Here is a 16,593-nt window from a genome sequence, read left to right on the forward strand (position 1 = left end):
ATGACTTCCAGACTCCATAGTTCGACACTCAAACTTTGAACCATGACTGGCTCCTATGGCTACTGGAAATACTGTGGATTTCTTGTGGACAAACAAAGAATTATTGCACTATATTCTTATACTGCTGCCTGTTCCACCTTTGCTGCTCTGGCCTGGCCTCCTGGCTTCCCATCTTAATTTCATCAATACACACACACAACCTAATTTCGGAGACAGAAACTAAACTCATTGAAATCAGAGCCCTCAGAAGAAGAATTGGTTCTTGCGAACGTAATCTAACCATGTAATCAAATCAAATTTTATTAAAAGCCGTCCATGCTGTAAAAAAGAGATTTAACTGCGAAAAAAGTCTTATTTTTAAAAATTTATTATTATTCTTATTAGTTTTATTACTTATTATTATTATTATTATTATCCTTTATTTATAAAGCCCCCCGCTATAAATTTACACAGCCGCTGCTACAACATTCTAATAAAAGAATATATATTATTTGCATTTCCTTAGAGACAGAAGACTTACAAATTTGTATTGCGAACAAAGCAATAAAGAATCACGGAACGATAAATAAGAAATTGTGATGAAGACAGTAGAGAAGAAAAATGGAATTCGGAGAGAAATAAAAAAAAATTAATATTTTCCCTATCTCCGGAGGATGACTGTTAATTTACATGCGAATGTATAGCCCTCTGTGTCGCTCGGTTTGTGAGACGAGGAAAAGGGAGCGAAAAAAGGGATATTATGAATTATGGATCATATAATCCTTGTATCTGCGAGATGTAATATACTCAATTTTAATAAAGAAACTAAAAGAAAGATGCTCAGAAATTTTGAACATGTTGGCTAGTGATCTAGAATTAGTAGTCTAAAAAGAAAATTTGCCCATAATTTGATGAATATAGCTTAAACAACAGAAAACAATTCTACCTCTCATCTCGTTCTTTTACCTGGCCCTTCTAATTTTACCTTAAGAAACTCAATATGTGGTTCTTTGACATTTTGTTCCAGCTCAAGGATCAATGCCGTAAGAGAGTGGCGCTCCCTGTTCTGGATCTTTGCTTCTCATTTGCCATGCCTGCATTTGCTTCAAGTCCTTGCGTGAATTTTGATCGCCCATGAAATGATATGGCTCTCCCTGATCCCTGCAAGGCGTTCTTCCGTAAATCTCTGGAATACACAGGCAGTTCGTTGCCTGTACCACTTCTGCAGACCCTACAGAGTCCCGAAGGGAAGCTCAAACAGGGTCTATCAAACCTCATTGCACCAAAGGGTTAAGGACAAGTGGCAATTAAAAAACATGTCACAAACTAAACAAATGAAACTTTGACCTATACAGTTATGCTTGTTTTTTTGCTTCTATCTTAAATGTCCCTGGATCTTGACGAGTGTTACTTTTAAAATGTAGTTAATGAGCATCCCCCTTTTTTTTTTTTTTTTTTTTTTTTTTTTTTTTTTCCCCCCCCCCCCCCCCCCCCCCCCCCCCCCCCCCCCCCCCCCCCCCCCCCCCCCTTCCCCAATGGATTTTGCGTTGTACATGGGTGGGCGGTTTCTGGAAATAAACTTTAATGTGACAGCAGGGGTGGCGCAAAGTGTTGCCCATGGGCCACATTCAGTCCCCAGGAATGTTTTGTGGCCCCCATGAGGGCGTATTGTTTTTCTGGGGAGGCCTGCCACATGTGCCCTCTATGAAGCCTGCTGAAGAAAAGCATTAATTTGTTAATTTTGGAGCGCCCATTTTGCGCCCTCTGAAGCCCCCCCCAAAGAGTGCTTTTATTAACAACAACCAAACAACAATCAATGATCGATGATGAAACAAACAAGTCGTAACTTCCCAGTCACTTCTTTTTGGCCCATGAAAAAATAAAAAGGAAAATAAGGCATCTCCGAAAATGGCCCACAAGAGCTCCCTAATAGAGGCAAAATGTCCCTACCACTTTGACAAGAGTGCCCTTGGCCGAAAACTTTTAAAAATGGGTGTGTGTGTGGTATGTGGGGACAGAAATTCTGGCCCATCCGAGGTGGTCTATGGAGGAATGGTAACTCAGTCCCTCTAACCCCCCCCATCTGACAATTGTTCACCCTTGCCTATTAAAGCGGTATTACCCAAAATACAGCCATGCCGACAGTCCACCAGATGTGTTGCGACCTAAGTCACATTAGCCCAGGACTAGCATAGCTGAAGGTGGGAATTTGTGAGGTTTTTCAAATTCAAAGATCATCAGGAGGCGTTGCATAATTCAATTCTCTGTGTTAAAGACTCTCTAAAGGATATATGATTTTAATGAATGTCAATTCAAATATGAGCAAACAAAGATTTGATACATGAGAGGGACCACGAGAAACGTAACAAAAGAATTTTTAGTATCTTCCTTATACCTTGGTTTATGGCAAGTATCTCCCTGCTGTCTCTCTCACTTTCAATGTGGCCCCAAGTGCGGTGTTGAAACTGCCACCTGTTGACCGCAATGCACAGGAGGCGCATTTAACACCTTACAAAATGATAATTTTTTCTGCTCTCCGCTCATACTTTTTCTGTGTGGCCAACACTGTGTGGCCAAAATTGCACCGAGCTGTACAGGCAAAGAGTATGCCCCTTCACAGAGTACCGGTTTAGAATCACAAAGCCCTCCAGGTGTTGTTGGACTAGACTCCTAGCAGCCCTAGCCAGCATAGCAATGGTGAGGAATGCTGGGCACTGCAGCCTCCAAAAAAAAAATCTGGAGGGCCCCCACTTCCCACCCCTGTTATCGACCAAGACTTAAGCGAACCTTTTACAGTGTGAGAACCAACTTCCGTATCACAGCCAGATATTGCTTTTCAGCCGATGAAAGTTTCCTAGCCTTTCTATGCGCTTTTCCTTCCCATTTAGAATCTTTTATTTTATTTAACCTTTCAAATGCTTGTCTATTACTGGCAGTAAGAACTTGAAGCTAAAGCATCAACTGCCCCCTTTTTGCTCTTTTCCACTCCTTGGCCCTGCTCCACCATGCTGCCTACGAGGATACAGGCGACAGCCCACAAAGACAAAAAATGCGGCCCATTTTAGACCAGATCAAGCTCTGAAATCTCCCGGAAGCCAAGATGTATGAAGTTGAGGTTGTCACACTTTTGTTTTTTTTTCTTTTTTCTTTTTTTTTTCTCTCTTTCTTTTCTTCTTTTCTCTTTCTTCCTTTTTCTTTTTTTCCTTTTTCTTTCTTTCTTTTTCCCTTCTTCTTTTTGGGGTCACATCATGCATTAAAATGACTCACGGAAAGACTAATAATGCTAGCCGAAAGGTGGAGGGAGAAGCCCCAGAAGAGTAGCGCAAGACTCATGCCTCGATGCTGCTTTCTATCATGAGTCACAGGCCCATGAATTTATAGAAACTAAGCCCCCGAACCGTGGAGCGACCGAGGGTCTTGGATGATGTTCTCCACAGATTGATGGGTCAGGATCGACTCGAGTACCGTTAACCAACCCCCCAATCTAACAAAAACCACTAACATATGTGCCCTGAGAATTTATTCGATAACTGATTTGACCCTTGCTAGTGCCCTCAACTTAATTTACGTGACAGTACCATTGGTGGTTGCCCTATGTAAGTAGGAATAATTTTTGTCAAGGGCCAATTTTGGCGCCAAACTGATGGTGCGCTGCCTTCAGGCCCAGCCAGAGCGCTTTTTAGATTCAAACAGCAAACTTAACTGGGCTGGCGGATACTAGTCCGCGATTTTCTGCCACGATACCAAATAATTGTCCTCCGTCTTGGATTCTTACCTTACCTTTACAGTGGCCGTTATGCGTGAGGACTGTATGCTTCTTGAGTGTTCTTATATAGGGGTTGCCATTAACCCGCCCCCCCCCCCCCCCGTGCCCAGCATGCCCTTTTGGAGGGCCCCCTCCCAGTCCCAGTCCGGTTTGGGCCCCCACCCGTGGCCTGGTCCCCTGTTTTGGTGGCCCGCTTCCGGCCATTGCCCGCTTTGCCGCTAATGTGAGCTTCTGCGGCGCCAAACCACCTCCTCCTCCAGCCTCCGCCTTCATCCTCCTACTCGCCTCCAGGGCGAGCGGCTTGCAATACAGTGTTGCCAACAAGCCGGACCTGACCGAAGATACTTCCACAGAAATGTTTGCCTCCAAACCCGCTGAATCCCCACGCAGACACAGCCGAATATTCAGTCACAATTCCTGGACACTTCCCATAATGTTACAATGGCGGATGTTTTGCCTAATATAAACGTAAACATAATTGAATAAAAAATAATTGCTAACTTATTTAACTCTCAAAATCACCAATGATGAACCAACCAAAGAATGTTTTAGCTCCTTTTAAGATATTTATTTTGACATGAAGGGGGCTGCGTTCAGGAAGCTTTGTGCCAAATAGAAACCGTTGTTCGGATGCAACCGCCCACTGCAGAAATAAATCCAGTTTGACACCTTTTAATTGCCATGCGCTCGGCTGCTATGGGAAATCCCCGCCGCGAAGGATTCTAGTTTTCAGAGACATTTACCCTTCTCCTCAGCAAACTCTGGTGTGACAACAAACTACAGATTCCCAGCGCATTTCATAGCCCACTGGGCATGGCCCCCAGTAAAAACCGGCTATCGAAACTGGATTGTCTCTGCGAGTCTGAAGAGTGAAGATGCAGCTGAGTTGGTCCAAGACACACTGCAGAAATAAACCAGTTGAGACTGCCTTTAACTGCCCTGGCTCAGTGCTAGCGGAACCCTTCCGGAAGTGTAGTTTTGTGAGAATTGAGCTTCTTTATCAAAAAGAGCTCCTGTGTGCCCACAACAAACTACAATTCCCAAGATTCCCTAGCCCACTGAGCCAGCTGAGATGTTAAAGCAGTCACAAACTGCGATTATTTCTGCCTTGTAGTATGCGCTGGCAATGGAAAGGCGAACGAAAAAGAGATCCAAAAACAAAATTCATGGAGACAGCCGGCAGGAGGATGCCCAATTTACAAGGTGCTCTGCCCATGCCATCAGAGGCTATCTTAATCCTCACACACACACACACACACCACACCCAACACACACAACAGAGACATCATCACATTCACATCACACAACTAGCTAGGGCAGCCCATGGAAGAGTGCGGAAGATGCGAGATAAACATCTATTTTTCTACCAAGGTGCTCTGCCGAATGCTCAGAAGCCAACCTTTCCACACTCTCTGTTTCCTCTCTCACATCTCCTCTATTCTTCTACTTTCCCCTCCCTAGATTCTCCTCCAGTCAACCCAAATGCCCGTCCACCTCACAGTACAACAACAACCCTGAGATGGTAGGCTGCGGGCACTCTGCACCCAAGCCCCTCATGGAATTCCGAATCTTAAAATGTCACTCTCAGTTCACACACAGAAGCTCCACAACTCAGCCGATTGATACCATTGTCAACTATTGCCTTTGTGTGCCTTAAAACTCTAGTCGTTACTTGGAAATCCCAGGCAATTGGCGAAGTCAGCAAGATCCCTCACTACAACCCACTCCCTCCTCTCTCCCGCACTTTTGCGGGTTTCTTTGGGGGGGGGGACCCTGGCGCCTGAGAATGCTGAGGTGGGAGCTGGTGGCAATAATCATGTCCTCTCTCTGATTGGCTGAACTATTCCTCCAAACAGTTGGGGTTGGTTGTGGTTGCTCCGTGTCCTGGCTCTCAGAGCGGAGTCATTGGAAGAGATACGAGAGAGAGAGAGAGTTGACGAGAGAGAGTTTTTTTTCCAGCCCCACTCTCTGATGGCTGAAAACTGCCTTACACTCCCGAGGGTTGGTTGCTCTGCCTGCCAGTAGGCTGGAGCTGAAAGGGCAAATCTGTGGGCCGAAAAGGCACTGAAAGTTAGAGCAAGGCCACGAAAATCACACGAAAAGCCCTTCTGAAAGTCCCCGCTCGTTTCGCGTGAAAGCGCACCAGAAAACATTTATTGGCCAACATGCTTGATGCGCCCAGGCCTCAGTAGAGGTCAGTGCGCCCAGCCGTGCGCCGCCGCCCCCACTTCTCCTCGGGGAAGGCAGTGGGGCAGGCGTGCGCGCCTGCCGCTGTGGCCCACCCTACTAGGCTCCCGGGCAGCATTCAAGCCCTCGCCCTGGAGGCGCGCACTTGCAGGACTTCAGAGCAGCGTGACGAAGCGGTCTCTCCTCCAAGGGAGACCCTTCTCTTCCTGCACCTCTTGGGGCTTGCCCCGCGGCCAGCGCAGGCTTCAGGGCAGGGAGAGAAGGTCGCTCTCTCCTCCTAAGGTGCGACCACTTCTCTTCCTGCTTGGGGCTATTGCCCCGCATGGACAGGCAGGCTTCAGTAGCAGAGAGGGAGCGGATTCGGAAGGGTCTCTTCCTCCATAGGGAGAACCGTCTCTTCACTCGCATTGGGATTCCGAAAACAAGCCCGGCCAGGCAGGCTTCAGGGCAGGGATGAGAAGGGTCTCTCCTAAAAGGGAGAATAAAGGGAGGAAGGACGGGGGGCGGGACAAATGCGGCACAGGAAGGACGGCAGTGGAAGCGGATGGAGAAGGGAGAGAAGAAAAGGGGACCGAAAAGGGGGACAAGGAAACCAGGTGAAGCGGCCCACATACGAGGAGGGAGATGAATCCCGCTGACGGAGAGGAGCAGATAGAAGCAAGATGAGTACTTAAAAGGCGGATGCTTAAGCAGCATCGGGGGACACCTTACTTCAACTCTTCCTCCTTTTCTTTTCTACTACTTGTTCCTCCCCTTTTTCACCCCTCTTCCTCCTCCCTTCTTCCCTCCTTTTCTTCTCCTCTTCCTCCTCTGCCTTCTTCCACTCTTCCTCTCTTCTGGTTTTGACAGAAGGGAAGCACATTTCTGCCATCTGTCTAGGAATATCCAATGTCCTCCTTTTTACATGCCTAAATCAGCATTTTATTAATTTAAAAAAACACATCATTTTTGGTGTCCTCCATTTAAAAATGTTCCTCCATTTGAAAATTTTGTCCACGTTGTCCTACATTTGGCCCATCGGAGTCCCTGATTAGGCAACACTATCGTTACAATTTCTTATACAAGTTACTAAAAATTAACTTGATTAATCCCAAAAGATATTAAATATGATAGCTACAAAATGGAAGAAAGAATGAAAAACTTGTATAATGTTCACAAAATGCAAAAAAATTAGAGGTTAAACCATTCCCACACAACATTGGTTACTAGACTAATGATAGATGCACATGGACAAATTAAACACTTTTTTAGAGAAAAACTTGGACAAATTCAATACAGTGAAATGTCAGGAATTAATATTATTTTTTAAAGGAAATTGGGGTGAAACAGCAGTTATAAGTGTTTAAGAATAAAATAAAACAAAACCAATAGTAAATTTATAAATAATAATTTGATGATATGTATTAAATATGATACTAAACTGATGGAGTATATTTACTGCAAGCACCTAATGTGGATAAGTTGTATTAGTAGAGTCTGATGTGATTATGAGAAAGATAAATTGAGAAGTTATAATAAGGAGCAAAAAGTATAACATCTTAAATCAATAAAAAGGGTTATAAGATCATGGAAGAGAAATCAAGTTAAAATTAATGATATGTACATCCTAATCTATTTATTTTTTTTTTTTGTACTGGCTGAGGAAACCACTGGGTGACCTTGGAAGTTACACTCTCTCAGCCCCGAGGACCAGAGGCAAACTCTCTGAAGAAACTTGCTTGATTGTGGTTTGTTGTGGCTTCAAGTCATTTAATTTACGTGACCCTAGGTGACCCATCACAGGGTTTTCTTGGCAAGGTTTGTTCAAGTTTCCCTAAGGCGAGAGAGTATGACTACCCAGGGTCACTGAGTGATAAAGTTGGAAAAGACATAGGCTCACTCACCTCCCACAATTTTATTTATAATTTGGAAAATATTGCAACTAGTGATGGTGAAAAATAAAGTGATTAAAAACATTAAAGAGAATGTTATACGTAAATTAGTGAATTAAGGCAGCGTCATTTTCTACGATGTATTATTTAGGATGTTTGTGGGTGGATTGCACGTTTGGAGGAGCTGGTGACTGGCGAGAATTAAAAGACGCATTAAAACGGTGAGTGAAGGTTTTGGAGTGGAGAGTGGATGGTATGGAGAATGTAGAACTTAGGTTGCCATAAAATGGAATTACTTGAAGCACAAACAAGTTCTTACACTCGCCTTACTATCTCTCTTGAAGAGTGTGTTTTATTCTATATAATGAGCCATGCAATTAAAGCATGTCAAACTGTATTATTTCAGCATGTAGATAGATGTAAAGGAAAAGTAATCCAGGCTGAACAAGAGGTGAAAAAAAAAGTATAAATAACACTCACAGCGCATCTTTCATCTGCCTCTCCTTGCTGAACGGAGGGCTTGTTGGAGGAATGGAGGGAAGATAAACACTACTGCTGCTGTGGTCGGACATGAAATGTCTGTGTCTTGGCCTGGGCCGTCAAGCTGAAGAAGTCCCACTACCAGGTGGCCATAAATCTAGAGGGGAAGAACCCCAAGGGCCATCCAGTCCAACTTCCCTACCATGCAGGAACTCACATCAAAGCACCACGACAGATGGCCACCAGCCTCTGTTAAGACATCGAGGAAGGAGATTGTACCCCTCCAGGACGATTTCTACTATTGAACAGTCTTATTCCTTCTAATGTTGAGGGAATCCCTTTTCCTCTAGTAAACCGTTGCTCCATTCCTATTCTCAGAGCGCAGAAACAAGCTGTTTCATCTCAGTATAACACCCTTCAGAATCTAAGCAGGCGTCAATCACCTTAAACTGCCTCTTCTCCAGGCATCTTTCCAGACAGTCTTACACTTCAACCTTCTGCCAGGAGGAATTCAAAATTCTCCTTTGAGCATGCCAGAACATGTAAATAATATTTGTTGTTGTTTGTAATGTCCTTACATTTTCTTGCTGAGAGTAATGTACATTTTTTACATTTGGGACCTTGCCTCCTTGCGGTATGACCCTGGTCACTCTATCTTACCTTAATCAACACACACACACACACACACACATCCTCTACAAAAGGAGGATTTTCTTTTATTTGTTTATATTATTTTATTATTATTAGGAGCCTTGGTGAAGGGTTAAATGCCGACTGCGACTCACTCACAACACAAGCTGTCGTTAATACACCAAGGCTCAAGCTGACTGCATCTTCTGAGGTCGTAAATGAGAGCTCACACATGTAAACCACTGGGAGTGCTCGTGCATGATAAATGGTATAGAAATTACTTGCTATGCTGTTATTATTTTCTTATATCCCACCTTCTCCAATATAGGGACTCTTTTATTCGCTACAAGGTATTCCCTAGATACCAGAACTGGATGCCTGAGAGAACCCAGCCTACTACAAGTACAAGCATTTGCATGCTGCAGGTTCAAAATTTACCTGTACTCCTCCCGCCTCCCAGTCCCTGTGGAGCGTGCTCCTTGGACTAGTCACAAACACACAGATCAGACTCGTCGTCTGCCATAATTTCAGTGCCTCCGGTGCTGTGCACATATCTTCCTGGCAGCAACTCGGCTGTTTGCTATCTTCAGATAGGGGTCTTGGCAGGGCCGAGTCTCGGCTGCTGCAGCTCTTTGGCCTCTCGCACCTCCCCAGTGGGTATTAGGCCTGAGATCCCTTTGTGGACCTTTCCTCATGTGGACGGGTAATCTGTCATCCAGGCGTCCCAGAAGTGCTGAGGCGCCTGCCAGAATGTGCTCGCATTCAGGATCACCGGCTCAGAAATAATCAGGCATATGGGGCAAAGAGTTCTTCTGCAAGGCCCTGGCAGATCAGAACTTCCAGAACTGCCCGGAAAAGGAATGAAAAGAGAAAGTAATGTTTGCACAAGAAACCTTTTTTAAAAAAAAAAATGTAGGCGTGGAAAATGCAAAAGAGCGCCTGCCAGTAAAAGGAGAATGTTTCGCAGCCTGCCGGAGGAGATAGGCCAAGTTAGTTTAGCTGGTTCAGATTTAAAGGTTGCACATGTTACTTTTTAAGATTCAACTCCCAGACCCCCACTCCAGACAACATAGCCCATTTCAGACTGAATTCTGGAAGCTGTAGTCCAAAATGCCAACCTTTCCAAGCTTTGTTAAAGTTGTTAATGTTGTGTGGTTGTTGTTGTTATTTATATGCTGCCTCTCCACCGCGGATCGAGGCATCTTACAAAGTGAACAAAAAATAAAAATCCCTACAATACAAATACGGCTACATCCCTCACTATTTGGGCCTTGATATTTGCGGATTTGATTATTTGATTATTCATGGATTTGATTAATATGTTTCTCTAAGAATATCTGTCCTCCAGCACAACTCTGTGGTTAACTTGAACTAAAAGTAACTGAAAGACTAGAATCCCTAGAGAGGATACTCTACTAGGCCTTTGTAGCTCCTCCAGGCCAGTGTTATATGGTCAGTGTGTCTGTCAGACAATGACCCAGACTTGCTGCTGGAAGACCTAGAGATTCCTAGAGAGGTGTCCTCTCGGTAAAAAAATGGTGGTTTTGTTATTGCTGTTTTTCCATATTCATGGGGGTCTTGTGCCCCTAACTTAGTGAATGGAGGGACAAGTGTAATCCCAAATATCCACTCCCTCCTTAAACCTATAAAATCACCATGTAATAATAATAACTAAATGTTTAAAACATTACACATAATTACCAAAATAATCAGATGGCGGGAATAGGGAATGTCTTCAGTGTATGCAAAGGTCCATTTCAGAGGAGGCGGCCAGCTAGCTATTCAGGAGGTGTTGGAAGAGTCCGTCTTTACAAGCTTTTTAAAAAGTGTCAGGACTTGTGACTATGATGGATCTCCTCTACAGGCCTTTCCATAATCTTTCCATAATAAATCCCTGCTCGCCATGCATCCACTGGGTGACCTTGGCAAGACACTACTCTCAGCCCTCAGAGGATGGCAATGGCAAGCCCCTTCTGAAGAAACTTGCCAAGAACCCCCCATGAAAGGTTGTCCTTCAGGTGGTATAAATCGGAAACGACTCGACAGGCAACACCATAAGACCTTGAGGGCTGTACTACTACTACCTCAAACAACAAACAGAACAAAACAAAAGCTAAGAATGTTTTTACCCCCAAACACCTCAAGAGGGTAAAGGGGCATTTCTTCATTATTTGGATTTCAAAGAAGTCTTCGCCTTGGCCTGAACTGTTCCGCGGGACCTATAAATGTGCTGGAAATGCATCCCACATCCCTAAGGGACATTTGAGGCATTTCAGGACAACTTTTTAAACACTTTTTAAAAAACAATTTAATTTAATTCTGACACATGGAGGGCCCTGTGGGTCTCCAAATTGTGTGTGTGTGTGTGTGTTTGTGTGTGCTATGCTTTAAAAAAAACAACAGCTCTGTCAGGCCACATGTGGCCCTTGGGCTCCGCTTTGCTCACTCCTGCTCTAGCTAAGCGGCTCTGGTTTGTCCCACATACCTCTGCTAGTTAATGATAATGATTGCGCCCAGTAGCTTTAAGAGTAACTGTACCAAAGGGTTGTTAGCAGGATTCCTCCTAAATGGATGAATGGTTACAGGTTTCACCCATTATTATTTGAAGGAAAGCTAATGGGAAAATTTAAGAAGGACCAAAGCTCAGTTTGTTACCACAGTGGACCTGCCAGGTGCCCACGGAGCTGGCCATAGGACATGACATCCCCTTTCATCTTAAGCCACCATGCAGAGCGATGTTTCTGCTGATAATGGATGCTATGCCTTGTCCCAACTGTTGTCACTGATATTCCATCCCCTAGAATTTATCCTATATCCTTTTAAAACCACTTAAATGGAGGCCAAAACTACACACGTGCAGTGACTTCCCAGTTTTAACTATGTGCTGTGTGGAAGTTCAGAGCAGGTTTGCCATTACCTTCCCTGAGGCCGAGAGAATGTGATTTGCCCATTACACAACAGACAAAAACCAAACAATGAAAAAAACATATTTCATCTCTGATTCATCTGATTTCATTTTTGAAAATCTTTTAGCTCATTAATATAAACTTCTGAATTGCCATAAATTTTATCATTCTCAAAAGTGATTCACTCAAAGCACTGTAATTCATTCTCTATATTTTACACTTTCCATTTACAAAATTCCAAACCTGGAATCCATGCTTGTTGTTTTTTCACTCCTTGTGGTTCAGCCAAGATGTTAGTTAAATAACCAGTTTAAATAACCCTTAACCTATTAGGATATTCCCCCTCTTAGCCCCCCCCCATATTTGCTAGTAATATAGGTAGCTGAGTTCCCAGCATAGAATTATCCTCCAGTAATTTTCCTCATCACTTCAAATCTAAGTTGAACAATGAATTCTAATTAATTATTTCTAATCATAATGTTAAATTATTAATCCCAACTGTGAGCACTAAATTAAATTACTTCTTTGCTCCTGCTTCTTATTCATGTTCTGTCAAAATGTGGAACTCTCCTTGCCGACTGCAATCTGCGGATCTGCCAGTGACTCTCGGGGAGGCCTCAGGGACATAGCTAGGATTTTAGGAAGGGGGGGTCCAGACTAAGTGCCCATTATAATGGGGCTTGAGTGCGGTGGCACAGCAGCACACACCATTCATTTTTCTATGGAAGGGGAGGGGGTCCGGACCCCCAGATCCCCCCCCCAGCTACATCCCTGGAGGCCTAGATTTTGTCTGCTGAATTACACAACTACTTTGTTGCGTGTCCTGAGGTGGGGGCAGCCCCAGTTGGTAACCCTATATCAGAGCCTTCAACAAAGGTTTCAATGTGTGAAGGGGTACTGTTACATTTTAAGGAGACAGAATCAGAGGTGACAAGATGGCAATGTCCAGTGAGATGGATAGTGGAGAGAAGCTGAATCTTCTTCGGATGTTGGGGGAGAGGTTTTAAAACCGAAAACACCATGAGGCTTTTTGACTTTGGCCCTATACAGACCGGCACTTTGGGACGCACTGGGGCCGAGTTGGGGTATAGCGTCCTCACAATGCCCCCAGGGTGCTGTGATGTCGTGTGCTGCACCACATGGCACGTGTCATCACTGGCGACTGCATCATACGACACAGTGTCAAAGGAGTGCTGCTGCTTTTTGTGGCTCCTTTTGTACCTGGAAGGCTGGAAGGCAACTCACACCACGGCTCTGATCTGGCTAGGAAAGGGGGGCTGGAGGGCCGCCCCTTCAGAGCTGTATAAGGTTCCCCAGTTATCCCATTAACACCAAGGACTACAAATCCCATCTGATCTGTGGTAAGATTAGGAGAATGTGATGTTTGGATCTGTCTGAAATGATATATTATTATTATTGTTTATTTTATATAGCGCTTTAGATTTGCACAGTGCTGTACATACAAACAATAGTAAGAGTAAAGGGAGAACTCAGAGGGGGTTGTGGGATTAAGAGGGTGAAGTTTTGATCAAGAAGGGGGTGGGGGAGTGTTCTCTAGAGTCCTGCCTTCTGTCTATAGACGGGGGGAGAGGGCAGGAAATTAGACAGAAGTCACACTCTCTAGTCTCAGGGGAAGGCACTTGGCAAACTTCCCTGAACAAATTCACCCACGAAAACCCCATGATAGGTGCTTGGGCTGCCAAGTTGGAAATGACTTGAAGGCACACAACAACATAACACAGGACAGAGGAGCTAGTGTCGTGCCCAGCTGGAGAACTCAGAGGAGCGTAACCCCTGGGACCGACCTGTAATGGAAGAGCCAGGCCCCTGGGGCTTGAACTGTGATGGGAGCCGAGTGGCCCTATTTCTGCGGGAGCGTCTGTTGCCCTCCAGGGTTCAGCAGCAAGTTTGCCTGGTGCGAAGGCTGTGGACATGGAGGAGGTCTGGGCAGTGTGCCTACCTTCAGGAGCGCGAACAGAAGAGAGGGCCTTCGAAGATCCGAGGCTATCAGAAGCGTGTTGGTAATCAGAACAGCTGAAGGCGGCTCCTTGCCTTCTTTTTTTTTTTTTTCAAGCACCTGGAGCATGTGTGGTTCTTTGCCAGTGGATATCTGACTCTTTTAGAGGAAAGACTCTATCTCTGACTCCTTTGGCTTCTTGTCTTGACTACCTGGAAACCTTGACCTTGGATTGCTTTATCGACCTGCCTATCTGTTACCCTGAACCTCAGACCGTCTGACAATTCTCTTGGTAATCCCTTTTGGTAGAACTACTGTGAATCTCCAGGACTGTGTAGTTTACACTGACTTTGCTGTGCTGGGAGGGGGTTTGTTTGTTTGAGAACTAGCTGCCTTATCAGCCCTTTGGCTGCTTTCCCGGACAGCTAGCATGTAGTAGTGGTTTGAGCACTGGGCTACTCCTCCGCAGCTAAAGTAAATTCATTGGGAAATGCCTGCTTTTGCATCAACCTAGAACAGTTTTTGTGACAAGCCCCCTTGGATCTTGTTGTCCTCCATGTGCTGGACAAGGAGCCAAAAACACTGGAAGAAGAAGCAGCAGATCATTATTTGGAGACCAGTGGAGAGCAACCTGCACAACTGAATGCAGAAAGCCCCTGTAAGCTGAGGCCAGAGCACCACTTTACATGCAAAGACAACTCTCACCAACAGGTGCACAAAAACCTGATCAGCAGCTGTCTTCTGAGCACCAAAGCCAACCAAAATACAGGAGTAATATGAAATGCTTTCCATGTGGGGAATCTGGCCATGTTAAGGTCCAGTGTAAGCAGAAGCCTAAGTTGATCTAAATGGTGGCTGCATCCAATTCTGATGCAACTAGGATTCTCCCTGTTGTTGATCCTGACACTGACATGGTTCCTGAGCACAGCAAACACATGCTGTTGACTGAAGGCAAGGAAGTTGTTGGCACCCAACTTTCGGTTCTTCATTGGTCCTATGTGGACCCAGCCTTGTTGGTGACCACATCAGGATTATGCTAAGAGGTTTCAGGTCACCCCCAGTGCAACCGCCAACAGCACATATCTTTATTCAGTACAAGGGACAGGACAGGCCCAATGCCATCGGGCCTGAAGAGGAAGGCCCTCCCCTCCCTCCTTCCAACTGTCATCTTCTGGCCTTAGAGGGAGTGAAAGGACAGGCCTAATGCCATTGGGCCCGGCCTTGATTAAGAAAAAGAGCCCTCCCTGCAGTCCATCTGCCTTGGTCCAGGCCTCAGAGGGAGAGAAGGATGCTGGACCTGATCCCCTCCTCCCCTCACCATTCCCTTCTCCTTTTGTGTCGTGTCTTTTTAGATTGTAAGCCTGAGGGCCTTGTAAGCCTCTGTTGTAAGCCGCCCGGATTCCTAGTGATTGGGCGGCATATAAATAAATCCTGTTGTTGTTATTATTATTATTATTATTATTATTGGATGGAAAGGTTACTAGACCTTCACAGTGTATAGTGATTTTGAATGTCCTGCAATATTGGGGGGTATTTTGGTCTTCCATGTCATTTGGTCACTGTGGGAGACCAGACATAGATCTTTTGAGACTAACTGAAAGAAGTTGGCAGCATGAGCTTTTGTAGACTTCAGTCTACTTCCTCAGATGCTTTTGGTGGAGTGGAAGCCAGGTACAGACATATATATGCCATTGAACTGACATCCTCAAATACCAATGGCATATATGGACAGGTTGCTTACCTGTAACGGTATTTCTTCAAGTGGTCATCTGCGCAGTTAGCTTCGGAATCTTCTTGGAGATATTAGAAGCGTATTGGCAGTAGCCCCGCCCACTCCCCAGCTGCCCTTTTGGGCTAGTTTCCTGCCTAGATCCTCAATTCCATGGACGCCGAGCAGCAGCTCAGAACCGAAGAAGAGGCAGGGCACAACTGCGTGGGGGGGGGGATGGGGGGGATTTCTGTGAATTTGCAGATGACCATTCCAACAAATACCTGTCCTCCTCCTTCGTGGCCTCTGCAAATCACACAAATGGGTTAGATTAGCAAGCCTTGGCCAATGGAGGAGGGAGTGCCATGCCACACAAGACACATTGCTCCCAAAGTAGAATCACCATTCAGGAAACCAAGCCCTGTGATTGGAAGACAGGTTGTTTTTCATGTAGGTTTCCTCTTGCTATAGAATTTCCTTACTAATAAAGCCTTTTTTTCTTTGAATGTACTCTGCCTCTTTTGCACTCCTTTTCACATGCCTCTACGGCTGGCAAGGGAATTCTCAGCAGTGTCCCATTGTGTTGCTAAAGTGTGGGGAGTCAAGCAGTGAGTTCTTTAGATAAGAGGTGGCCTCAAGGGGCCCCATCTAGCTCAGGCAGGAGAAGGGAGGGGGACCCAGAGAACCGTTACAGGTCCAATTGGATCTTTGGACTCTTCATTAAGCAACACAGTACTTGCCCTCTGCTACAACTGTGAGAGCACATGGAGATGTTATAAAAGTTACATCTGCATCCTGTAAACATTGGTTGGTTGCACTTGCCTGCCCTTCCCCAGCAACCATTTCTGCAAATATGACAGAACCAGTGGTGAGATGTACAGTCTTTTCTACTGTAGTTTAGGACACCATCATAGACATGCAACCCAGTTGCCTGTCCCCCTTCTCCTTGACCCTTGGCAGAACATGGGGAACTGTGCCATAGCCAGAGGCAACCAATGTTTGTTGTGTGATAGGTGCAAGTGCCCTGTCATGTCCTGGGGTTCAAATTCACCCCAAAACAGAGACTGAGTGTGATGACTTCAAGGATGGAGAAAAATGGATCCAAACAC

General features: G+C 45.1%; 1 protein-coding gene across 1 annotated transcript in view; it reads left to right on the plus strand.

Moving 5' to 3' along the window:
* Nucleotides 1–15,152, plus strand: part of LOC121920287 (general transcription factor IIH subunit 4-like) — an 18,498-nt gene extending 3,346 nt beyond the window's left edge. Inside the window, exons 5-6 of the mRNA XM_042447417.1 lie at nucleotides 5,207–5,267; nucleotides 15,129–15,152. Of these exons, the coding sequence (XP_042303351.1) occupies nucleotides 5,207–5,267; nucleotides 15,129–15,152 (85 nt within the window). The remainder of the gene's footprint in view (nucleotides 1–5,206; nucleotides 5,268–15,128) is intronic.
* The last annotated feature ends 1,441 nt before the right edge of the window (nucleotides 15,153–16,593 follow it).

Source organism: Sceloporus undulatus, chromosome 2, assembly GCF_019175285.1.
Source record: "Sceloporus undulatus isolate JIND9_A2432 ecotype Alabama chromosome 2, SceUnd_v1.1, whole genome shotgun sequence".
Taxonomy (NCBI): domain Eukaryota; kingdom Metazoa; phylum Chordata; class Lepidosauria; order Squamata; family Phrynosomatidae; genus Sceloporus; species Sceloporus undulatus.